At 48.9% G+C, this 18,242-nt stretch overlaps 2 protein-coding genes across 6 annotated transcripts in view; one reads left to right on the top strand and one right to left on the bottom strand.

The window, feature by feature from the left end:
- The window catches only part of wrap53 (WD repeat containing, antisense to TP53), a 35,233-nt gene extending 20,328 nt beyond the window's left edge, over positions 1–14,905 (bottom strand). For both annotated transcript variants that reach the window (XM_069919968.1, XM_069919969.1), the window contains exons 1-4: positions 14,820–14,905; positions 9,470–9,659; positions 7,841–7,939; positions 4,707–5,331 (exon numbers count right to left, since the gene is read on the bottom strand). In XM_069919968.1, coding sequence (XP_069776069.1) covers positions 4,707–5,152 — 446 coding nt within the window. In that variant the 5' untranslated portion in view covers positions 5,153–5,331; positions 7,841–7,939; positions 9,470–9,659; positions 14,820–14,905. The remainder of the gene's footprint in view (positions 1–4,706; positions 5,332–7,840; positions 7,940–9,469; positions 9,660–14,819) is intronic.
- Positions 14,906–17,612: 2,707 nt separating this feature from the next.
- LOC138754934 (transmembrane protein 217-like) overlaps positions 17,613–18,242 on the top strand; it is a 42,054-nt gene continuing 41,424 nt past the window's right edge. For 2 of the 4 annotated variants that reach the window (XM_069919966.1, XM_069919964.1), the window contains exon 1: positions 17,613–18,190. The gene's annotated coding sequence lies outside the window, so the exon portion shown is untranslated. The other 2 variants (XM_069919965.1, XM_069919963.1) reach the window with 1 other exon arrangement.

Here is an 18,242-nt window from a genome sequence, read left to right as displayed (position 1 = left end):
TGACCCCTGGGATGAGCCAAGGGTTGAATGGAGAGATGGTAAGAAGTTGCAGCTGCACCTCTGACAGCCAAGGTTTGAAGGAGCTATTTTAGACATAAATGATGGGCCATTTTGACTCTTTCTGTGCTTTGTTTCCATGTTAGTATTAAATCAACAATCTGTCAATTTAGAAGCTGAGTTTCAAGGACAGGCAGCCATGGAGGTCATGTTGTTGAGTGTATTTAAGGTATCTCAATAGTCAGAATATTCATGTTGTTGGGTGTATTTAAGGTATCTCAATAGTCAGAATATCAAGTTATGAGGAAAATGCCAGGCAGTGGGGCTGAGTGGGAGAATGGATAAGCTTGAGATAAGATGAGAGCAACTTGATGGGTTGAATGGCCAACTTCTGCTCCTACCGTACATACTCATGTAAAAGTCGACACCCTATTCTTTGGCCAAAAAATCTGGTATTTTCGATACATTTCGCATAAAAGTCGATCCTCGGCCCATGCCACTTGTAGGCCGGAGATCTCGACACGTCTAACGCGGACTTTCGCTTCGGCCCTCCACCCATTGGAACTCCTGACGCCTCGGATGCGGACTTGAGCCTTGGCCCCAGCCATTTGCCCATCGGAGATCCCAACGCCTCGAACGCAGACTCTCGCTTTGGCACCACCACCCTGGCAATCGGAGCTCCTGATGCCTCGAACGTAGATGGCCATGTCGGCCCTGGCACCTATTGACACCTTGACCCTGGCCACCTGCCCATCGGAACTCCTGACGCCTCTGATGCCGCAGATATTTCCAGTGGTGCCAACCTCCCCCAGGGTAAGATGTGCGTTTTGATGCGCGGATGTATTATTAGTTTAAATCAGTGTGTTTTTGTTCTTTATTCGTTTAGAGATTATTTGGATTTCAGCTACTGAATCGGTATTCTGGATTCTAGTGTGAATTTCAGCCCCTCAAAAATAGTATGTATTCACTGGTTGACCCCATAAACTTAATATTAAAAAATGGTTGACAAAATTAGACTTTTGCACCAGTATATATCTTATGGACCAACTGGAGAGTTTAGAACAATGACAACATGGGGCAGCCAAAAGTCAGATGATGAAGTCTGCATGTTTCAACTGGAGTGACCTTGGGTACAATGTACAATTATTCACTCAAAACACGTGTGTGTTTTCTTCCTTTCCCTGGAGGGGCCTGTCAGAGCCAAGGGGGTGGGGAACCGAGTGAACTTTCACCCCAGAGATCAGACTCCAGCCTGATTCAGCCCATCAAGTCTTCCCCACAATTCTATCATGAGCTGATCCATTCTCCCACTCAGCCCCACTGCCTGGGCTTCCCCCCATAAGCTTTGATGCCCTGACTAATGAGTTTCCTGTCAATCTCTTCCTTAAATACTCTGAACAACCTGCCCTCCACAGCCGCCTGTCCAGGCTGGAGGACTGACAACTTCCACTCGGCCCACTCTGTCCGTGCTGAATCATTTATACTGGTCTTGTAGTATGTAAACCTCCCCTCCACACACATAAACTAACATATTAAATGACGCATCTCACCTCTACCCTCCCACTGACAGAAGATACACGTGCTTGAAAACATGACCCTCCAGATTCTTTGGGACATCTTGAATGGAGTTCTCATTGGTAAAAAGATAAAGCCCTCGCTCAGTCTTTTCTACTTGTCTCGATACCCAGTGCCACGTCTCTGAATTTTCATATGCGCCCTGCACTATTTGACCAATGTAATGCTAAATATGACCCTGTCTATTGATTTGTTATCATTGCATTACCCACTGTGTGAAGCGGCTTGCCGAGATCGCGAGCAAAAATGAAGTAAATTGCTGTATTTTGGTGCACAGGACCATGAAACAATTCCAACGCTCCTTGATGAAGGGCTCAGGCCTGAAACGTCAGTTATGAATTTTTATCTTTGCTTATATAAAGGCCAACTGCAGAGTTTCTCCAGCATTGTGCTTTTACTTCAACCCCAGCGTCTGCAGGCCTTTGTATTTTACTTCCAAATACTCTTTTTGTTAGGATGGACAAGAAATTGGAGCCATTAGAGTAAAGCCCATGGGGGCGGGGTGGCTTGGTGTCACGGGTGGGGAAGACCACAAACTGCACACAGACCACACAAGAGGTGATGAATAAACTGCAGTCGGGTTGGGTGGGGGGGGAAAATCTACCCAGCGCTCACATGGAATGGACTACAAAAGGACAGTAAAATCCCTGTTTTCTGGAAATTCAAGCAACTGGCAAAAATAAAGGAAAATAAATATGTAAAGAATATGGACATTTAAAATTGGTGCGCCTCGTCGCGAGTTCACCAATCATGCAACTTGCAATCTCAAGCAACCGGAAAATACACTTATTTGGCATCTACCAATCCCCATAGGTGCCAGATACCAAGAGTTTTACTGTACTTAACATTATTCTTGTCTGCATAATGCTCATATTTTAGGACACCGTACAGCTGAATTTCTGCAGCGCTTCAACAACAAGAATAACAACCTGAGTCTCAATGTGGATAAGGCAAAGGAGATGATTGTGGACTTCAGGAGGATCAGGGACGACCACCCTCCACGACATATGAATAACACTGCAATGGAGAGAGCAGAAAGAACAAGTTCCTTGGAGCCCATTTAAGTAGTGACCTATCCTGGACACACATCTCCTCACTTGTCAGGAAGGAGCAACAGCGACCGCACCTCCTGGGAAGTCTGAGGTGGTCACCATCCTGTCAACCTAGCATTTCGCTGGCTACATCATAGTGTGATGCGGTTGCTGTAGAACATTGGATTGGAGGTCAATCCACAGGACCATAAGAGCTGCAGAGAGGATCACTGGGGTCTCTCTCCCTTCCTCCCGTCGATGTGCTCTACTGGGATCGATGCTCACAAAATCGTTCAGGACCCCTACCACCCTGCACACAGCATCTTGCAGCTGCTCCCGTCGGGATACAGAAGTATCAGAGCCAGAACCACCAGGCTGAGGAACAGCTACTTCCCACGGACAGTGAGATTGCTGAATGACTGATGAACTGCTCATACAATTCCTCTGAGAATCTATTATTTAACAATATTTTTATATATGTGCATGTAGATCGCTTGTAAATATGTGTGCTATGTCTATATATGTGTTTCCATGTTTTTACACCAAGGACTGAAGAATAATGTTTTGTCCAGATGTACAATTACATGATAATAAACTTGAACAACTTGCATTTTTATATTACACAAATGTTGCAGAGGACAATTATCAAAGACAAATTAACACTGGAGTACTGGTGGTGGGAGAATGTGCAAACTCCACACAGACAGCGCAGGATGTTGGGATCAAACCCAAGCTGCTGGAGGTGTGAGCTCGCAACACTTCTATAGATGCCCCATGGAAAGTATCGCAGCTGGGTGCATCACGGAGTGGGATGGGAGCTGCTCTGCTCAATCCCAGGGGCAGGCTTCAAAATGGGGTGACTGAAGCTTAGAACATCACACCAACTCTCCCCCCCCCCCCCCCCCTCCACAGACCCCACCCACATCTCCCGCTGCCTGGGAAAGGCAGCCAACATACCAACGGAACCATCCCACCCTGGGCACACTCCCTTCTCCTTTTCCCCATCAAAGAGAAGACCTAAGAGAAATTGTCTGCCAATGAACTTCAAGGCACTTTCTTCCCCGCAGCCATCAGGCTCCTGAATGAACCCCACAACGGCATTCTCATGCTGCTGGGGAAACTCAGCAGGTCACCTGAGTTTAAATGATGCCCCTCCCACCACCATTTTATCCAGGTGCCCGGGTGCTTTTTGCTTGTACCTTGAGGAAGGGCTCAGGCCTTCTTTTCCATAAGGAATGCTGCATGACCTGCTGAGTTTTTCCCGTCCTTCTGTATATGAAACTACCATCACAGGGCCTGCAGATTTTCTTCTTTAACAGTGCTCTCATATTGCTGTTGGATGGAACTAATGGTAAAGTGGTCTATGTAAATGCTTCCATTGTGATGCTGCCACCACACAACGAATTTCATGACTTATCTAAACAACAAATTCTGATTCTGATTGATTTTTTTTCCCCCCAGTGTGCTCTTTTCACGGCAGTATGAATGTCAGGGATAGGAGTGAAACAGGAAAGTCTCCAGATGCTGTGGTTGCAGTAAAAACACATTGAAATGCTGGATAAACTCAGCCAGTCCAGCAGCATTCATAGGAGGTAAAGATAGATCATTAATGTTTCAGGCCTGAGCCCTTCTTCAAGGAATTGGCAAAGAACAGGGAGGCGTCAGGATAAAGACAAGCTGGCTGAGCGGGGAGTCCAGGTCAACAAAAGAATGTTAATTGGACATGATAAGAGGAGAGGTGAGAACTGATTTTGGCTCTGTGAAAGGAGACAGAAATAAAAGAGGGGAGAGAGAGGGAGAGAGCACGCGCAAGTGTAAGCTGAGAGAAAAGGCAATGGGGGAAGAAGAAGGGGGGACGGTTACTGGAAGCCGGGCATCCAGTTGGCCTCAGTTTGGCAGTGCACGACACCATGGTCAGACACGTCAACAGAAGAATGGGCCAGGGAACAGAAAGGGGTGGCCACTGGCAGATCCATGCTATTGTTAGTGACAGTTCATAGAACCCTTCTCAGTGTGCAAGATATTTTGTCCCAGTTAAACAAATTCAACTGCTTCAACCAGGCCCAGACATTATGCGGTGTGATTTCTCAGTGGGATACTTACTAGTAAGCAGTGCTGCTTTCCATGCACTGTCCCTCATCACTCGCTGGGGTCATCTCGGTTTTACACCTGCCATCCCCATCTGTCCACTGGGGCTGCGGGTAGTCAGGAAGACCCTGGGGATCCTGGGCCCTGTCCGCTCCTTCCTCCGTCACAGACATCTGCGTGCCTCCGTCACCCAGTGGGTTGCCTGGGTCAGAGGTCGGTGGGCCGGCAGGGTCAGAGGGTGCCGGTGCCTCGCCTGCTTCCAGCTCGGAGGCCGGAGCGGGATTGTCCTCCTGGGCCAGAGACAGCGACTCCGCGCCACTTCCTAGCCTGGCCACCTTGGCCAGTGGCTCGCCCTCGCAGGTCAGGCCGTGGGCTGCAGGCAGCTGCTCCACCTGGTCAGAGCCATCCCCATCGTGGCGGGCAGCCTCGAGGTCAGAGTCCCCGGGTGATTCAGTGGCCATGGTCCTGCTGCAGTCAGATACCTTTGGTGTTACAAGGGTAGCGCTTTTTAAAATTTTTGGATCGCTTTCTGGAAGCTGTGTGCTGGTAAACAGTGGAGACTTTGTGGCAGGGCACCGTATTCATCCCAACAGGCGATGAAGGTCTAATCGTGATGGCACTGGTCTGAAACAGCTGACAGCTGGCAATGAGAGAACACATTCAGTCAGTGTATGCTTGCGATCCCAGAATTTACGACCAGCATTAGGGTTAGACAGACAAAGTTCCAGGTCCCCATTCCCTTCCCAATATCATGTGCAAAAAACCCCACCTCAGATATCCAGGTTTCCCCTCCGAGGCTAAATGCCTGAAAGCTATGGGCACCCAAGCTTGATCCTGACTGTGTGCCACTGTGGGATTTTCTCTGCAGCCACATAGGGTGGTCTGGTTTCCTCCCACACGCCAAAACTGTGGTTAATTCACTGTTGCAGATTGTCGCTGGGATGTAGCTGAGTGGTAGAATGTTGGGGGGGGGGGGGGGGGAAGAGATAATTAATAGGAATCGGTTGGAGAGGTGGGGATTAGGGTGGTTAGCCCGGGTTCGAATCTGGCGCTGTCTGTAAGGAGTGTGCATGTTTCTTTCGGGTGTTCTGGATTCCTCTTACCCTTCAGAGCATATGGGTTTTATGGGTTTTGCAGGTTAATTGGGGTATTCGGGTGACATGAGCTCATGGGCCAGAAGGGCCTGTTACCGTGCTGTATGTTTAAATTAAATAAAGTGGGATTCGCCTTTTTTCAGTTGTCTACACTGACTCAGTAAGCTGAAGGGTCCATTTAGATTTTAGACAAACCACACAGTAACAGGCCCTTTTGGCCCACGAGACTATGACCCCCAAATACGCCAAACAACCTACCAACCCTACAGGGGGATTGTACAAACTCCTTGCAGACACGGCCGGATTCGAACACGGGTGGCTGCTGCTGTAAGAGCGTTGCGCTAACCATGCCGCATAGAATCTTTTCTGCACTGCCTGCAAATTGCTACGATTTTTGATGATTGCCGATGAACAACATGCATTATTGACTTGGAGCCACTGTGAAGGAATCTGCCGCTGGGAGCTCCCTCCACAAAAGCGCTGCAGGAGTACGCTCGACAGGAGAACAGCACCAGTTTAAAATGGTGGCTTGGCCGCACCTACTTTTGGGATAAGCAACACACATGTCTTGCTCAGATTTCCCAAAAAATTAACACAATTAGCAATGAGGAAGAAAATTGAAGGCACAGGTCTCTATAACTGATGTATGTTACATATTTAATATATTATTATGACAATAAAAGGAACCTCTATACAGTGAATGAGGCACCACTAAAGAGTTTTACTGAAAATAGGGACGAGATTAAAGGTATGAAAGGGTGGGAGGGGCAATGAAGAAAATAGTTTACTGACAGAGGAAGTTCGAGTCTGGAACTCATGACTTGAAGGGACATGGAAGCAGAAACCTTTCTCGTTTAAAATGTAGATTAAAAAAAAGCATGGAAGCAGCTGTAACTGGCAGGTAGAAGTAGCTAAAACTGGCAGGTAGAAGTAGCTAAATAACCACCTCCTGCAAGTCCAGACAGAATGAGCTAAATCTCACTCTCTGGATTGTGACAGAGTATTTAGAGGTGTTTTGGGAAGGATGGTTAGAATGGGTTGCACACGGACATTTTGGAACACAGAATATTTGCAGAACTTTTGTAGAGTGCTTTTTGCACAAGAGCAACAAAGTTGCAGAATACAGGTTGCCTGGGAGAGCATGTGATTTTTGCAGACAGGGAGAACCATTTTGCTCTCAGAGAGGGAGGGTGTGAAACAGAGAGAAAGGATATAGTAACCAGTTACAGAAGGACAAGCTGGCAAACTTTGGAAGACTGCCTGGTCAAAGGAGAAGACTTGCTGTCTGAAGGGTGACCTGAAAGAAAGAGGATCATCTGAAGAACCCTGAAAGGGGCAAGTTTCTGTGGTGAATGTCTGCCAAGCTGCCTGTCTCCCCTCTGGTGAGCCTTGCTGAACTAACATTGGCTGTGCATTATCTCTACTGTTAAGGACACTCCCCTTGGATATAACTATATATGCACCTATTGTCTTTCATTATTGTATCATGAGTTTCTGCTAATAAAAGCTATGATTATTGTTTGACCACATCGTCTTTGTCTACTTCATCAACTGGCACTTCAATTTTGTCAGCAAAACCGATTTAGAAGGAATCAGGTGCAGATGTCCTGGAAAAGGAACCTCTCTAAAGACCAACAAGAACCCTCTGTGTTGTGGTGGCACATCTCTATTGCTGCTAGTTTTTGGGGACCTCTGGACTCCGTAACAAGATCCAAATTTTGAAATATCTGGAGGTGCAACATTTGCAGGGAACCCAAATGATTGATTTGATCTGCTTCTGTGCTGCGCCATTTTATGGAAAATAATCTCAGGGTGATATGTGATGTCATGTAGGCATTCTGACAATAAATCTGCTTGATCAAATACGAGGGGGCTGTGAAGAGATTGGAGGTGGAATAGTAAACTGGCCTGGCACCTGGACAGGAACAGAAGTAAGCCATTAGAGACCTTAAATTTGCATTGTTATTCAACCTGATCTTGGCTCATCCCCCACCCCCCAACCCCCCAGACCTCAACTATGTCCCCACAGCCCTCAGTACCCAATCTTTTATTTACCTCCACTTTAAGTATTTCCAACGAGCAAGTTTCGACAAACTCTCTGGAGTGAGGAATTGCAGAGGTACACCACTCTCAGGAATAAACCGTCAGACGAACCTATGGAATTTAAAATTTTTAGTTAAGTTTAGATGTACAGCACGGTAACAATTACCCTGTTTTGAAGGGTGGGAGGAAACAGGAACACCTGGAGTAAACCCATGTAGACACTGGGGAAAAAGTACAAACTCTTTACAGACAGCGTTGGATTCAAACCCCGGTCCCAGTTGCTGGTACTGTAAAGGGACTGTGCTGACCACTATACCAACTGTACCGGAAGCAGGCACAAGTACAGCATTCAAAAGGCATTTGGACTCATTATGGAGCAGCCCAGAGTGCCTTTCTTTGCTATTAACTTCTTTTAAGGATCGAAACAGTACTCCAGATGCAGGCATACCAACACTTTCTATGGTACAAGTTTCGCAAATAAAACTACAGTCATTCCCTGACTTAAATTTGAGTTCCATTCTGACTGACCTGTCGTATGTCGAAATGGACGCAAATCAGAAGTATGTTAGCATGGCATGTAGTTTCGAAGCTATCAGTCCCCACACTGATCCCGCTGCCCCACACTCACCCGACAGCCCGCTACCCACACTGATCCAACTGGCCCGCGCTCTCTCCGCTATAACTCCCCACACTGATCCCATTACCCCGCACTCATCCAATAGCCTATCAGTCTCCACACTGATCCCAATGCCCCGTGCTCTCCCCGTTATCACTTTCCACACTGATCCCACTGCCCCACACTCACCCGACAGCCCACTATCAGTCTCTACTGATCCCACTGCCCTGCACTCTCCCCGCTATCACTCCCCACACTGATCCCACTGCCCTGCACTCTCCCCACTATCACTCCCCACACTGATCCCACTGCCCTGCACTCACCTGACATCCCGCTATCAGTCTCCACACTGATCCCAATGCTCCGTGCTCTTCCCTCTATCAGTCCCCACACTGATCCTACTGCCCCACGCTCTCTCCTCTGTCAGTCCCCACACTGATTCTGCCCTATGCTCACCTGACAGCCCGCTATCAGTCTCCACACTGATCCCACTGCTCCATGCTCTCCCCTCTATCCTTCTGCCCCATGCTCTCCCGACAGCCCATAATCAGTCTCCACACTGATCCCACTACTCTGCGCTTTTCCCTCTATCAGTCCCCACACTGATCCCACTGTCCCAAGTTCACCCAACAGCCTGCTATCAGTCCCCACACTGATCCCACTGTCCCACGCTCACCCAACAGCCCACTATCAATCTCCACTCTGATCCCTCTGCCCCACGCTCTCCCGACAGCCCATTGTACCTGTACAGCATTCTTTTATCCTGAGAACTGGGAGATGCTGTGATGTGTACAATGGTGTACCCAGTTACCTTCGTATGCACACTGCCGTTAGCACCGGTGGACATACAACCAAGCATAATTTTCATATTTACGTATATTTTTTCTTTATATTTTAAAATTTATACAGTTTTTTTCAGTCCTATGTACGGATGGTGGTAAGTAGCAGAGGTCATAAGTCGGGGAGAGACTGTATCCCATTTAAATTCCAACTCCTTTCTAGTAAAGGCCAAAATAAGCACTTACCCCGTGTTCCGACCACAACCACAAATGCCAAGAATGTGACAAATGCCTTTAAGGAGCCCTCGTCTTCTTCAAACAGCAAGATGGAAGCATAGAGAGCGAGGTGCAATGATTTAATGCCAATGATCAGCTGCCACAGGCCATTTACGTCGGCACTACCTTTCAGAAAAGTGCATTTGCATCCCCTTGTTTCCTTAAAGGAAAGAACATTCACCTTAAGAAATGTGTCTTGTTTTGCAACATCAGCCATGGTTGGGGCAGCAGCGAAAATAAAGTTTGCAAGAGCAGGAGGGGATCTGTCAAATTCTTTGGTGAGGGGCGGATGGCGGGGGCAGCAGAATTCAGATCCAGGAAATATAGTTTGAGGTTTTAGTACCAAGAAATGGCTTCACTTTCAGGTTCTCAACTGGTACATGCCAGATAAATATTAATCCTTGAATTGCAGCAGCAATTGGGCAAGTTGAAGTCAAATAATTGAATAAAACCCTGGTTCCCGACTCATTTGAAAACACCACTGGGGAAGGAGATCGTGAAGGTGGTTGTGAATGGAATGGCCTGAAGATGATCAATGGCAGCAGATCACCGAGGGGCTCAGAGGCTCAAGGACCCACACAGCCTGGGGGTTGCTGGCAACTTGTGGTTGAAGCACTGACACAGGGGGCTGCTAGAGACTGGTTCACGAGAATGAGCATGGGAGCCAGGATTCGAGAGGGTGCTGGGGGCAAGAAGGCCTCCCGAAGGCTCAGAAGGGCTCCTGATCGTGTTGGAAAGTTTGGATCTGGAGCTCGGGCAGCTGATGGATCAAACAGGAGTATGAATGGCTGCGGGAGGACTGGAGGCGAATCCATGGACACTCAGTGTCTTTAAGGGGTCTCTTTTTCCTATTGTTAGGTGCGCTGGGCAATGCTTGCAGCAGGCAAAACTTGATATCATGTATATAGCATATTTTAAGTGTTATGACAAGACATTGAACGTTTAATAAACACTCGCTTTTCACATCTTATCAATAAAGCAACAAAAACAATTTTAATTTTAAATTTAAACCAGTGGTTCTCAACCTTTTTCTTTCCACTCACATATCACTTTAAGTCATCCCTATGCCAGTGGTGCTCTGTGATTGGTGGGATGTGAGTGCTCTAGACCCAATTGTCACTGAAATATTTTGCTTGACAAAAATTGTCGTTCGGAGTTCTGAAACCGTGCACATAACAAGTCAATGAGGTACAATTAATAATCCCTTACTAATTGTCCGTGAACTACTCGTTGCAGATGATGCCGCTTTAGTTGCCCATTCAAAGCCAGCTCTCCAGCGCATGACGTCCTGCTTTGTGGAAACTGACAAAATGTTTGGCCTGGAAGTCAGCCTGAAGAACACTGAGGTCCTCCATTAGCCAGCTCCCCACCATGACTACCAGCCCCCCCCACATCTCCATCGGGCACACAGAATTCAAAACAGTCAACCAGTTTACCTACCTCAGCTGCACCATTTCATCTGATGAAAGGATCGACAAAGAGAGAAACAACAGACTCGCCAAGGCAAATAGCGCCTTTGGAAGACTACACAAAAGAGTCTGGAAAAACAACCACCTGAAGAAACACACAAAGATCAGCGTGGACAGAGCCGTTGTCATACCCACGCTCCTCTTCGGCTCCGAATCATGGGTCCTCTACTGGCATCACCTACGGCTCCTAGAACGCTTTCATCAGCGCTGTCTCCGCTCCATCCTCAACATTCATTGGAATGACTTCATCACCAACATCGAAGTACTCGAGCTGACAGAGTCCGCAAGCATCGAATCCATGCTGCTGAAGACCCAACTGCGCTGGGTGGGTCACGTCTCCAGAATGGAGGACCATCACCTTCCCAAGATCGTGTTCTATGGCGAGCTCTCCACTGGCCACTGAGACAGAGGTGCACCAAAGAAGAGGTACAAGGACTGCTTAAAGAAATCTCTTGGTGCCTGCCAGTGGGCTGATATCGCCTCCGACCATGCATCTTGGCGCCTCACAGTTCGGTGGGCAGCAACCTCCTTTTAAGAAGACCGCAGAGCCCACCTCACTGACAAAAGACAAGGGAGGAAAAACCCAACACCCAACCCCAACCAACCAATTTTCCCTTGCAACCGCTGCAACCGTGCCTGCCTGTCCCGCATCGGACTTGTCAGTCACCAATGAGCCTGCAGCAGACATGGACATACCCCTCCATAAATCTTCGTCCGCGAAGCCAAGCCAAAGAAGAAGAAAAGACTAATCACAAAACACCACTGGCATAGGGATGACTTAAAGTGGTATGTGAGTGGAAAGAAAAAGATTGAGAATCACTGATTTAGATATACAGCACGTTAACAGGCCCTTTAGCCACGAGCCCGTGCTGGCCAATTGACCTACAACCCCCAGTACAGTTTGAAGAGTGGGAGGAAACCAGAACCCCTGGGGAAAACCCATGTGGACACGGGAAGAACGTACAAACCCCAGGCAACGTGGGATTCGAGCTCCAGTTTCAATCACTGGCGCTGTAACGGCATTGCGCTAACCGCACTGCCAATTCCACCAATAAGTTAGTATCCAAAACAGAGATGAAAAAAGTACATGAAGGGAGGCAAAGTATTCATTCTCATTTAGTGTAATAGCCCCTCAAGGAATTTGACAGAATACCTCTCTCTCTCCTGAATTTATTGGCAAGGAAAGCGAAACTGAGACGAACCAGCTGTTAATGAATGGAAGTCCAGGCTCAAGGGGCCATGACGCATAATCTTGCCAGTTCTTAATTTTTTTTTTTACTCACTTATGAAATGTTGAACATCACAATAAGTGGAAGTTTCATTACATCTGGCCAGGATTCTGATTAGACCCCATGTGGGCGGGGGTTCCTCTAACACCAAACTGTTCCTAGGAACTTTAAAAAAATAACTGTTCAAGAAACATTACATTCTGGAAAGAGGTTACTTAAATTCGCCTTCTTCCTCAACAAATTATACGATTTGCAGGATTATTTATTTAAAAAAAATTTAGCCATACAGCATGCTAACAGGCCCTTCCAGCCCACGAGCCCATGCCACCCAATTACTACAAGCCCTGGTACATTTTGGAGGAAACCCATGCAGACACAAGGAGAACATAAACTCCTTACAGAATGGACCAGATTTGAACCTGTGTTGCCGGTGCTATAACAGCATATAACTGGGAGGGTATGGAGACAGGAACTCAGAAACAGAGGGCAGTACTCATTTTTATGTCTTCAGACTTGGACTCCTCACTCCCTTCTATAGTTCACTTCCCTCTGAATGAAGGAATTTCTCCTCAAAGATAAAGGAGCAGACGTATGCCCATCGAGTCTGCTCCGCCATTCTAATCATGAGCGGATCCACCTTCCCACTCAGCCTCACTCTCTGAAACCCTGACTAAATAAATACACCCTCACTTCCACAGCCGTCTGTGGCAACAGGCTCCTCAGACTCATGACCCTCTGATGAAAGAAATCTTTCCGCCATCGCTGTTTTAAATTGACACCCTTTTATCCTGAAGTTGAGCCCTCTTGTCAGACTCCCTGACCATGGGGGTACATCCTTGCCACATCTTCTCTGTCCAGGCCTTTCAGCATTCAAAATGCCTCCATGAGGTTCCCCCTCATCCACTAGTACAGTCCCAAGAGCTGATAATTGTACCTCACATGCTCATCTCACTCTGAAGTGTCCTACCCTGGAACTATACACTATGCCAGCTGTCCGAAATAGCCCTGCCACCCAAGTGAACAGACTACTGAACTACTTTTGGGCTCCTTCCATTGCAAGAACATCCTTTCTTAGCTGAACACAATCTGCTGAAAGAAATGAGTGGATCACGCAACGTCAGTGGGAGAAAAAGAATGGTTGCCATTTCAAGCTTCCCCAGCAAAGGGCTTGCCAACAGGCCCCCAATTATGCATAATATTCTAACTCCATCTCAAGCCCTTATAAGACAACTTTACACCTGTACAGGTGCTCCCCAACTTACGATGGTCTGACATGATTTTTCAAAGTTACGAGGGTTTGAATCCGTGCTTCCAATTCCAATCTGTTCCCGCCCTTTTGGTATCCTCGTGATGCTAGATGTTGGCATACCCTCTCGTGATGGTGACTCAACCGCGCTCGCAGCCTCTGTAGCGATCACGCGAGCAAGTTGAAATCAATGAACCTGTCAATTTAGCACTCCCACCATCCAGCAATTAACTTTAGTTCAATGTTTTAAACGTTCCTCAAGCCCAGTGTGCTTTCAGCTGTGTACGTTAATGGGTTTTTGTTCCAGTGCGGAATACCTTTATTTAATTATAAAAAATAGTAAGTGCAGTATTCTTCATCGACGTACATTTTTTTCCAAATTACGATGGGGTTGCCATCGTAAATTGAGGCCTGTATTCAAAATATCAGGAATTCAAGCTACCGGCAATAAAATTGTAGAAAATAGTGTAAAAAAGAGAACAAAATTGAAGCGGTCAGTTTGTCAATCCACACAGCACACAGTCTCAAGCAACCGGTAAATACCCTTACCCGGCATCTATCAATACCCATATTGTATCTTGCCAACATACTATTTGCCCTCTGAACTGTTTGCCGTCCCTGAACATTTGTTTTCAGGGTCTGGGGTACAAGGACGCCAGATCTCGTTGTGCACCAGTTTCCCAATATTTCTATTTCTTAGATGAGGGTTGGGCTTCCAGGTGTTGGAGAGGAGTTGGGATAAGAGGGAAAGATCCTCCTCACTCCAACACTGAGCCTATTCTGTGAGATCCCCCCACCCTCCAGAAGTTTGGCCTCACTTTCCCTCTGATCCTCCGATCAGGAATCAGACTCTACTTTCTTTCTGTTCTCACATTGGAGGCAGGTTCCCCCGCCTTAACTCCAAAATGGGGACAGTCTCTTTTCTGCCTGACACCCATCGCCACTTCCAGGTTGGGAAGTGGGGCCCTGCTCTCTCTCACCCCCACCCCCCCCCCCCCAAGTTCAGCAGCAGGCTGACACCAGCAGGAGAGAGGGCAGGCTCCAGTTCTGACCCCCAATTTGTTGGAGGGTGTGAAATGAAAGGCTCCCCTCTCTGACCCCAGGTTAAAAACTGCTCCCTCTCCCACTGGTCAATGTAGGACTGAGCACCCTCTCAAACTTCAGGTCGGGAGCAGGCTCCTTCCTCCTGACTGCATTCTGGGGGGAAGCTCCCTCACCCCCTGACCTCAGGCTGAAGCTCCCTCAGCCCCTGACCCTGCCCATGCTGAGGGGAAGCTCCCTCACCCCCTGATCCCCCTAGGCTGATGGGAAGCTCCCTCCATCCCCAAACCGGACATGTCTCTTCCCCCTCCCCACCCTCCGAGGCCGCCACCTGCCTCTCTCGGTGCCGGGGCCGGGACCGGGATCACTCCCTCCTCACACTCCGGCGGCCATATCGCAGCTCCACGCCAACGAGATCTGCAGGCGGAACCTCGCGAGATCACGCCCTGGCCAATCACCGCCTGGCGGCGCCCCAGGCGTAATCTGCCCAGCAACAGCGAGCCTGGGGTGGCGGGGGGAGGGAAGATGGAGCAGGAGCTTGCTGTCATACACATCATTGCAATGGGATCTTGTCCCCAATGGGCTTGTCTTGGGGGAAGGGCTCAACCCTGATGACCATCTCCCCCCCACCCCCACGGATGGTGCCTGACCTGCCGAGACCCTCTAACAATTCCTAGTTTCTTCTTCTTTGGCTTGGCTTCGCAGACGAAGATTTATGGAGGGTTATGTCCACGTCTGCTGCAGGCTCGTTGGTGACTGACAAGTCCGATGCGGGACAGGCAGACACGGTTCCAGCGGTTGCAAGGGAAAATTGGTTGGTTGGGGTTGGGTTTTGGATTTTTCCTCCTTTGTCTTTTGTCAGTGAGGTGGGCTCTGCGGTCTTCTTCAAAGGAGGTTGCTGCCCGCCAAACTGTGAGGCACGATTGGAGGCGAGATCAGCCCATTGGCGGTGGTCAATGTGGCAGGCACCAAGAGATTACTTTAAGCAGTCCTTGTACCTCTTCTTTGGTGCACCTCTGTCTCGGTGGCCAGTGGAGAGCTCGCCATAGAACACGATCTTGGGAAGGCGATGGTCCTCCATTCTGGAGACATGACCCACCCAGCGCAGTTGGGTCTTCAGCAGCATGGATTCGATGCTTGCGGACTCTGCCAGCTTGAGTTTATCATCATCTAATTGTACAACCGGGTGGTTCTCTGGTCCGCACTGGTTCAGCCATCGTCATCGGCGAAGTTTGCGACACCAGCGGGCACATGCTCCGAGCCGGGGGGTGTAGCGAAGCAGGTGGTGTTTAGGGTGCCTTTTCTATGCATGCAGCCCCCCCCCCACTCTTCCTCGAGCTACGGAAGCAAACAGTGCGTTCCTGGTGAGACCCAGGTCGACACCAAGTTGCACCGCTGCATCGGTCGACAAGGAACGACCGTTGGACCTGAGCTGCCTGTGGTGCAACACCTAATTACAGGCATAATACTGGTTGACCTGCCCCGATGCTGTAACTCCTTCCCCCCTTCAGGATTCCTAATAAAGGTGGCATGGCCCAATCCCCCACCCTCAGTACTGCCTTGGAATTGGGCCAACAGCACGTAAGTTTATAGTGATTAAAGCCTGTTAATCTCATCTGTTCGGTCTAATTGATAGCACTACACATGACTACAGCTCCCAGCATGCCCTCAAGAAGTGAGGGAGGAGAGAAGGGAGGGAGGGAGGAGAGAGGGAGGTGATGATGACGGCGGTGTCGAGACTAGCGCTTCATCCGGATTAAGGCGAGGGGAGAGTCGTGCAGTGTCAGCCCCTCTCTCTCTCCCCCCGATTTCTGTCATCGTCACAGTGGTGGGACAAAAGGCAGGATGGCTGGAGGCAGGACTGGGTGCAGAATACCTTCTGAGTCTGGCCGTGCTCTTCGCGCTCCATGGCACTCGCAGAGACCGCTACCTTGACCATTGGACCTTCCGAAGGTCAGACAACTCCCCCGTCTCATCGAGGGTCTGGGACCTGTCGGTTGCTCTCAGCTGGTTTGGTCGGCCTGTTGAAGTTGTTCCGGGGTGTGGCCACTGTTGCATGCCAACAGCTATGGGGAGCCACAGGTGAGCGCTGAGGGCCAGGTGGGGACCAAGAGAGGACAAATCGCCCTGAAAAGGACGTGACATGTTCCCCCACCAAAGGTGCTACCCCTCCCTGACACACCACACATGCCCAAACGATACATATGCAGTAAATGCATCCATATATTAAAATAAATAAATATTGTTTAATAAAGTGAAATCTCGGAGGGTTTGTATGAGCAGTTCATTCAGTCATTTAGTATTCTCACTACCCATGGGAAGAAGCTGTTTCTCAATCTGGTGATTCTGGGTCGGAGGTCAATCCACAGGACCATAAGAGCGGCAGAGAGGACTACTGGAGTCTCCCTTCTCCCCATGGACGTGATCCACCAGGAGGAGGGAAGAAGGTGTGCAAAATCGCCGAGGACCCCCTTCCAACCTGCACGCAGCGTCTTTCAGTTGCTCCCGTCAGGGAAGAGATACAGGAAGATCAGAACCAGGACCATCCATTGCATCCGATGCTCTCGTCGTGGTCTCCTCTACATCGGAGAGACTGGGCACAGACCGGGAGATCGCTCCGTTGAGCACCTCGGCTCTGCAAAAACAGGGATGTCCCAGTGGCCACCCATTTCAATTCCCCACCCCATTTCCTTGCAGACATGTCTGTCCCTGGTCTCGTGCGTGGCCAGACTGAGACCACCCACAAATTGGAGGAACAACACCTCATCTCATGGCATTAACATCGACTTCTCTGGCTTTCGTTAAAACTAACACCCCCCACCTCACCTCTTCCCCCATCGCCTTCCCCTAGCTCTGTCTCTACCTTCCCCATCTCCTTTCACACAAACAATGCCATAGATGCTCAGTGATTTGTAAGGGATTACTTAAGATGGGATGTGAGTGGAAAGAAAAAGTTTGAAAATGACTGTTTTAAACAAAATGCTTTTGAGCACTGATATTTACTCCGGTTACAAAGATTTGGGGGTGTTTTTTTTAATCTTCACAATTAGTTTGGAAGGAACAGAACCAAAATGTCTTAATTGTAAAAATAATGAGGATTTAAGTCCCAAAAGAGTTTAGTCCCTTGGCGCTAAACTTTTCCCATTTACTCTCTGCGTTTGGCAGCCTCAGGGCTCGGCAGCGCGTTGCCTAGGAGATGTCGGTTGGTCCCATGAGACAGCAATTGGACCCACGAAATGGTGGTTGGTCCCACGAGATGGTGGTTGATCCCACGAGATGGTGATTGGTTCCACAAGATGGTGATTGCTCCCACGAGATGACGATTGGTCCCACGAGATGGCAGTTGGTCCCACGAGATGATGGTTGGTCCCTCAAGATGACGGTTGGTTCCACGAGATGATGGTTGGTCCCACGAGATGACGGTTGGACCCATGAGACGATGGTTGGGCTTCTTTGCAATTTCAAGGGGAGGCAGGGGGGTGGCCTGGGCTTGGTCTCCATGGTGATGCACATGGCAGATTTAAACGGTGTGTCACAGAGCAGGGGGGTTGTGGCGGGGTGCTCAGCCTCCATGGTGACATGGGAGATGGCTGGTCTCCATTGTGACGTGGGAGGTGCCCGGTCTCCATGGTGACATGGCAGGCAGCCGATCTCCATTGTGAGGCGGAAGGTGGTTGGTCTCCATGGCGACGTGGGAGGTGGCTGGGTGAGGTGCAGTGTGGGAAGCAGGGATGTGAAGGGAAGCCATGTGAGGAGGA

Source organism: Narcine bancroftii, chromosome 2 (assembly GCF_036971445.1).
Source record: "Narcine bancroftii isolate sNarBan1 chromosome 2, sNarBan1.hap1, whole genome shotgun sequence".
NCBI lineage: Eukaryota > Metazoa > Chordata > Chondrichthyes > Torpediniformes > Narcinidae > Narcine > Narcine bancroftii.
The sequence above is the reverse complement of the archived record's forward strand: the minus strand, read 5'-3'. Positions and strand labels throughout refer to the sequence as shown.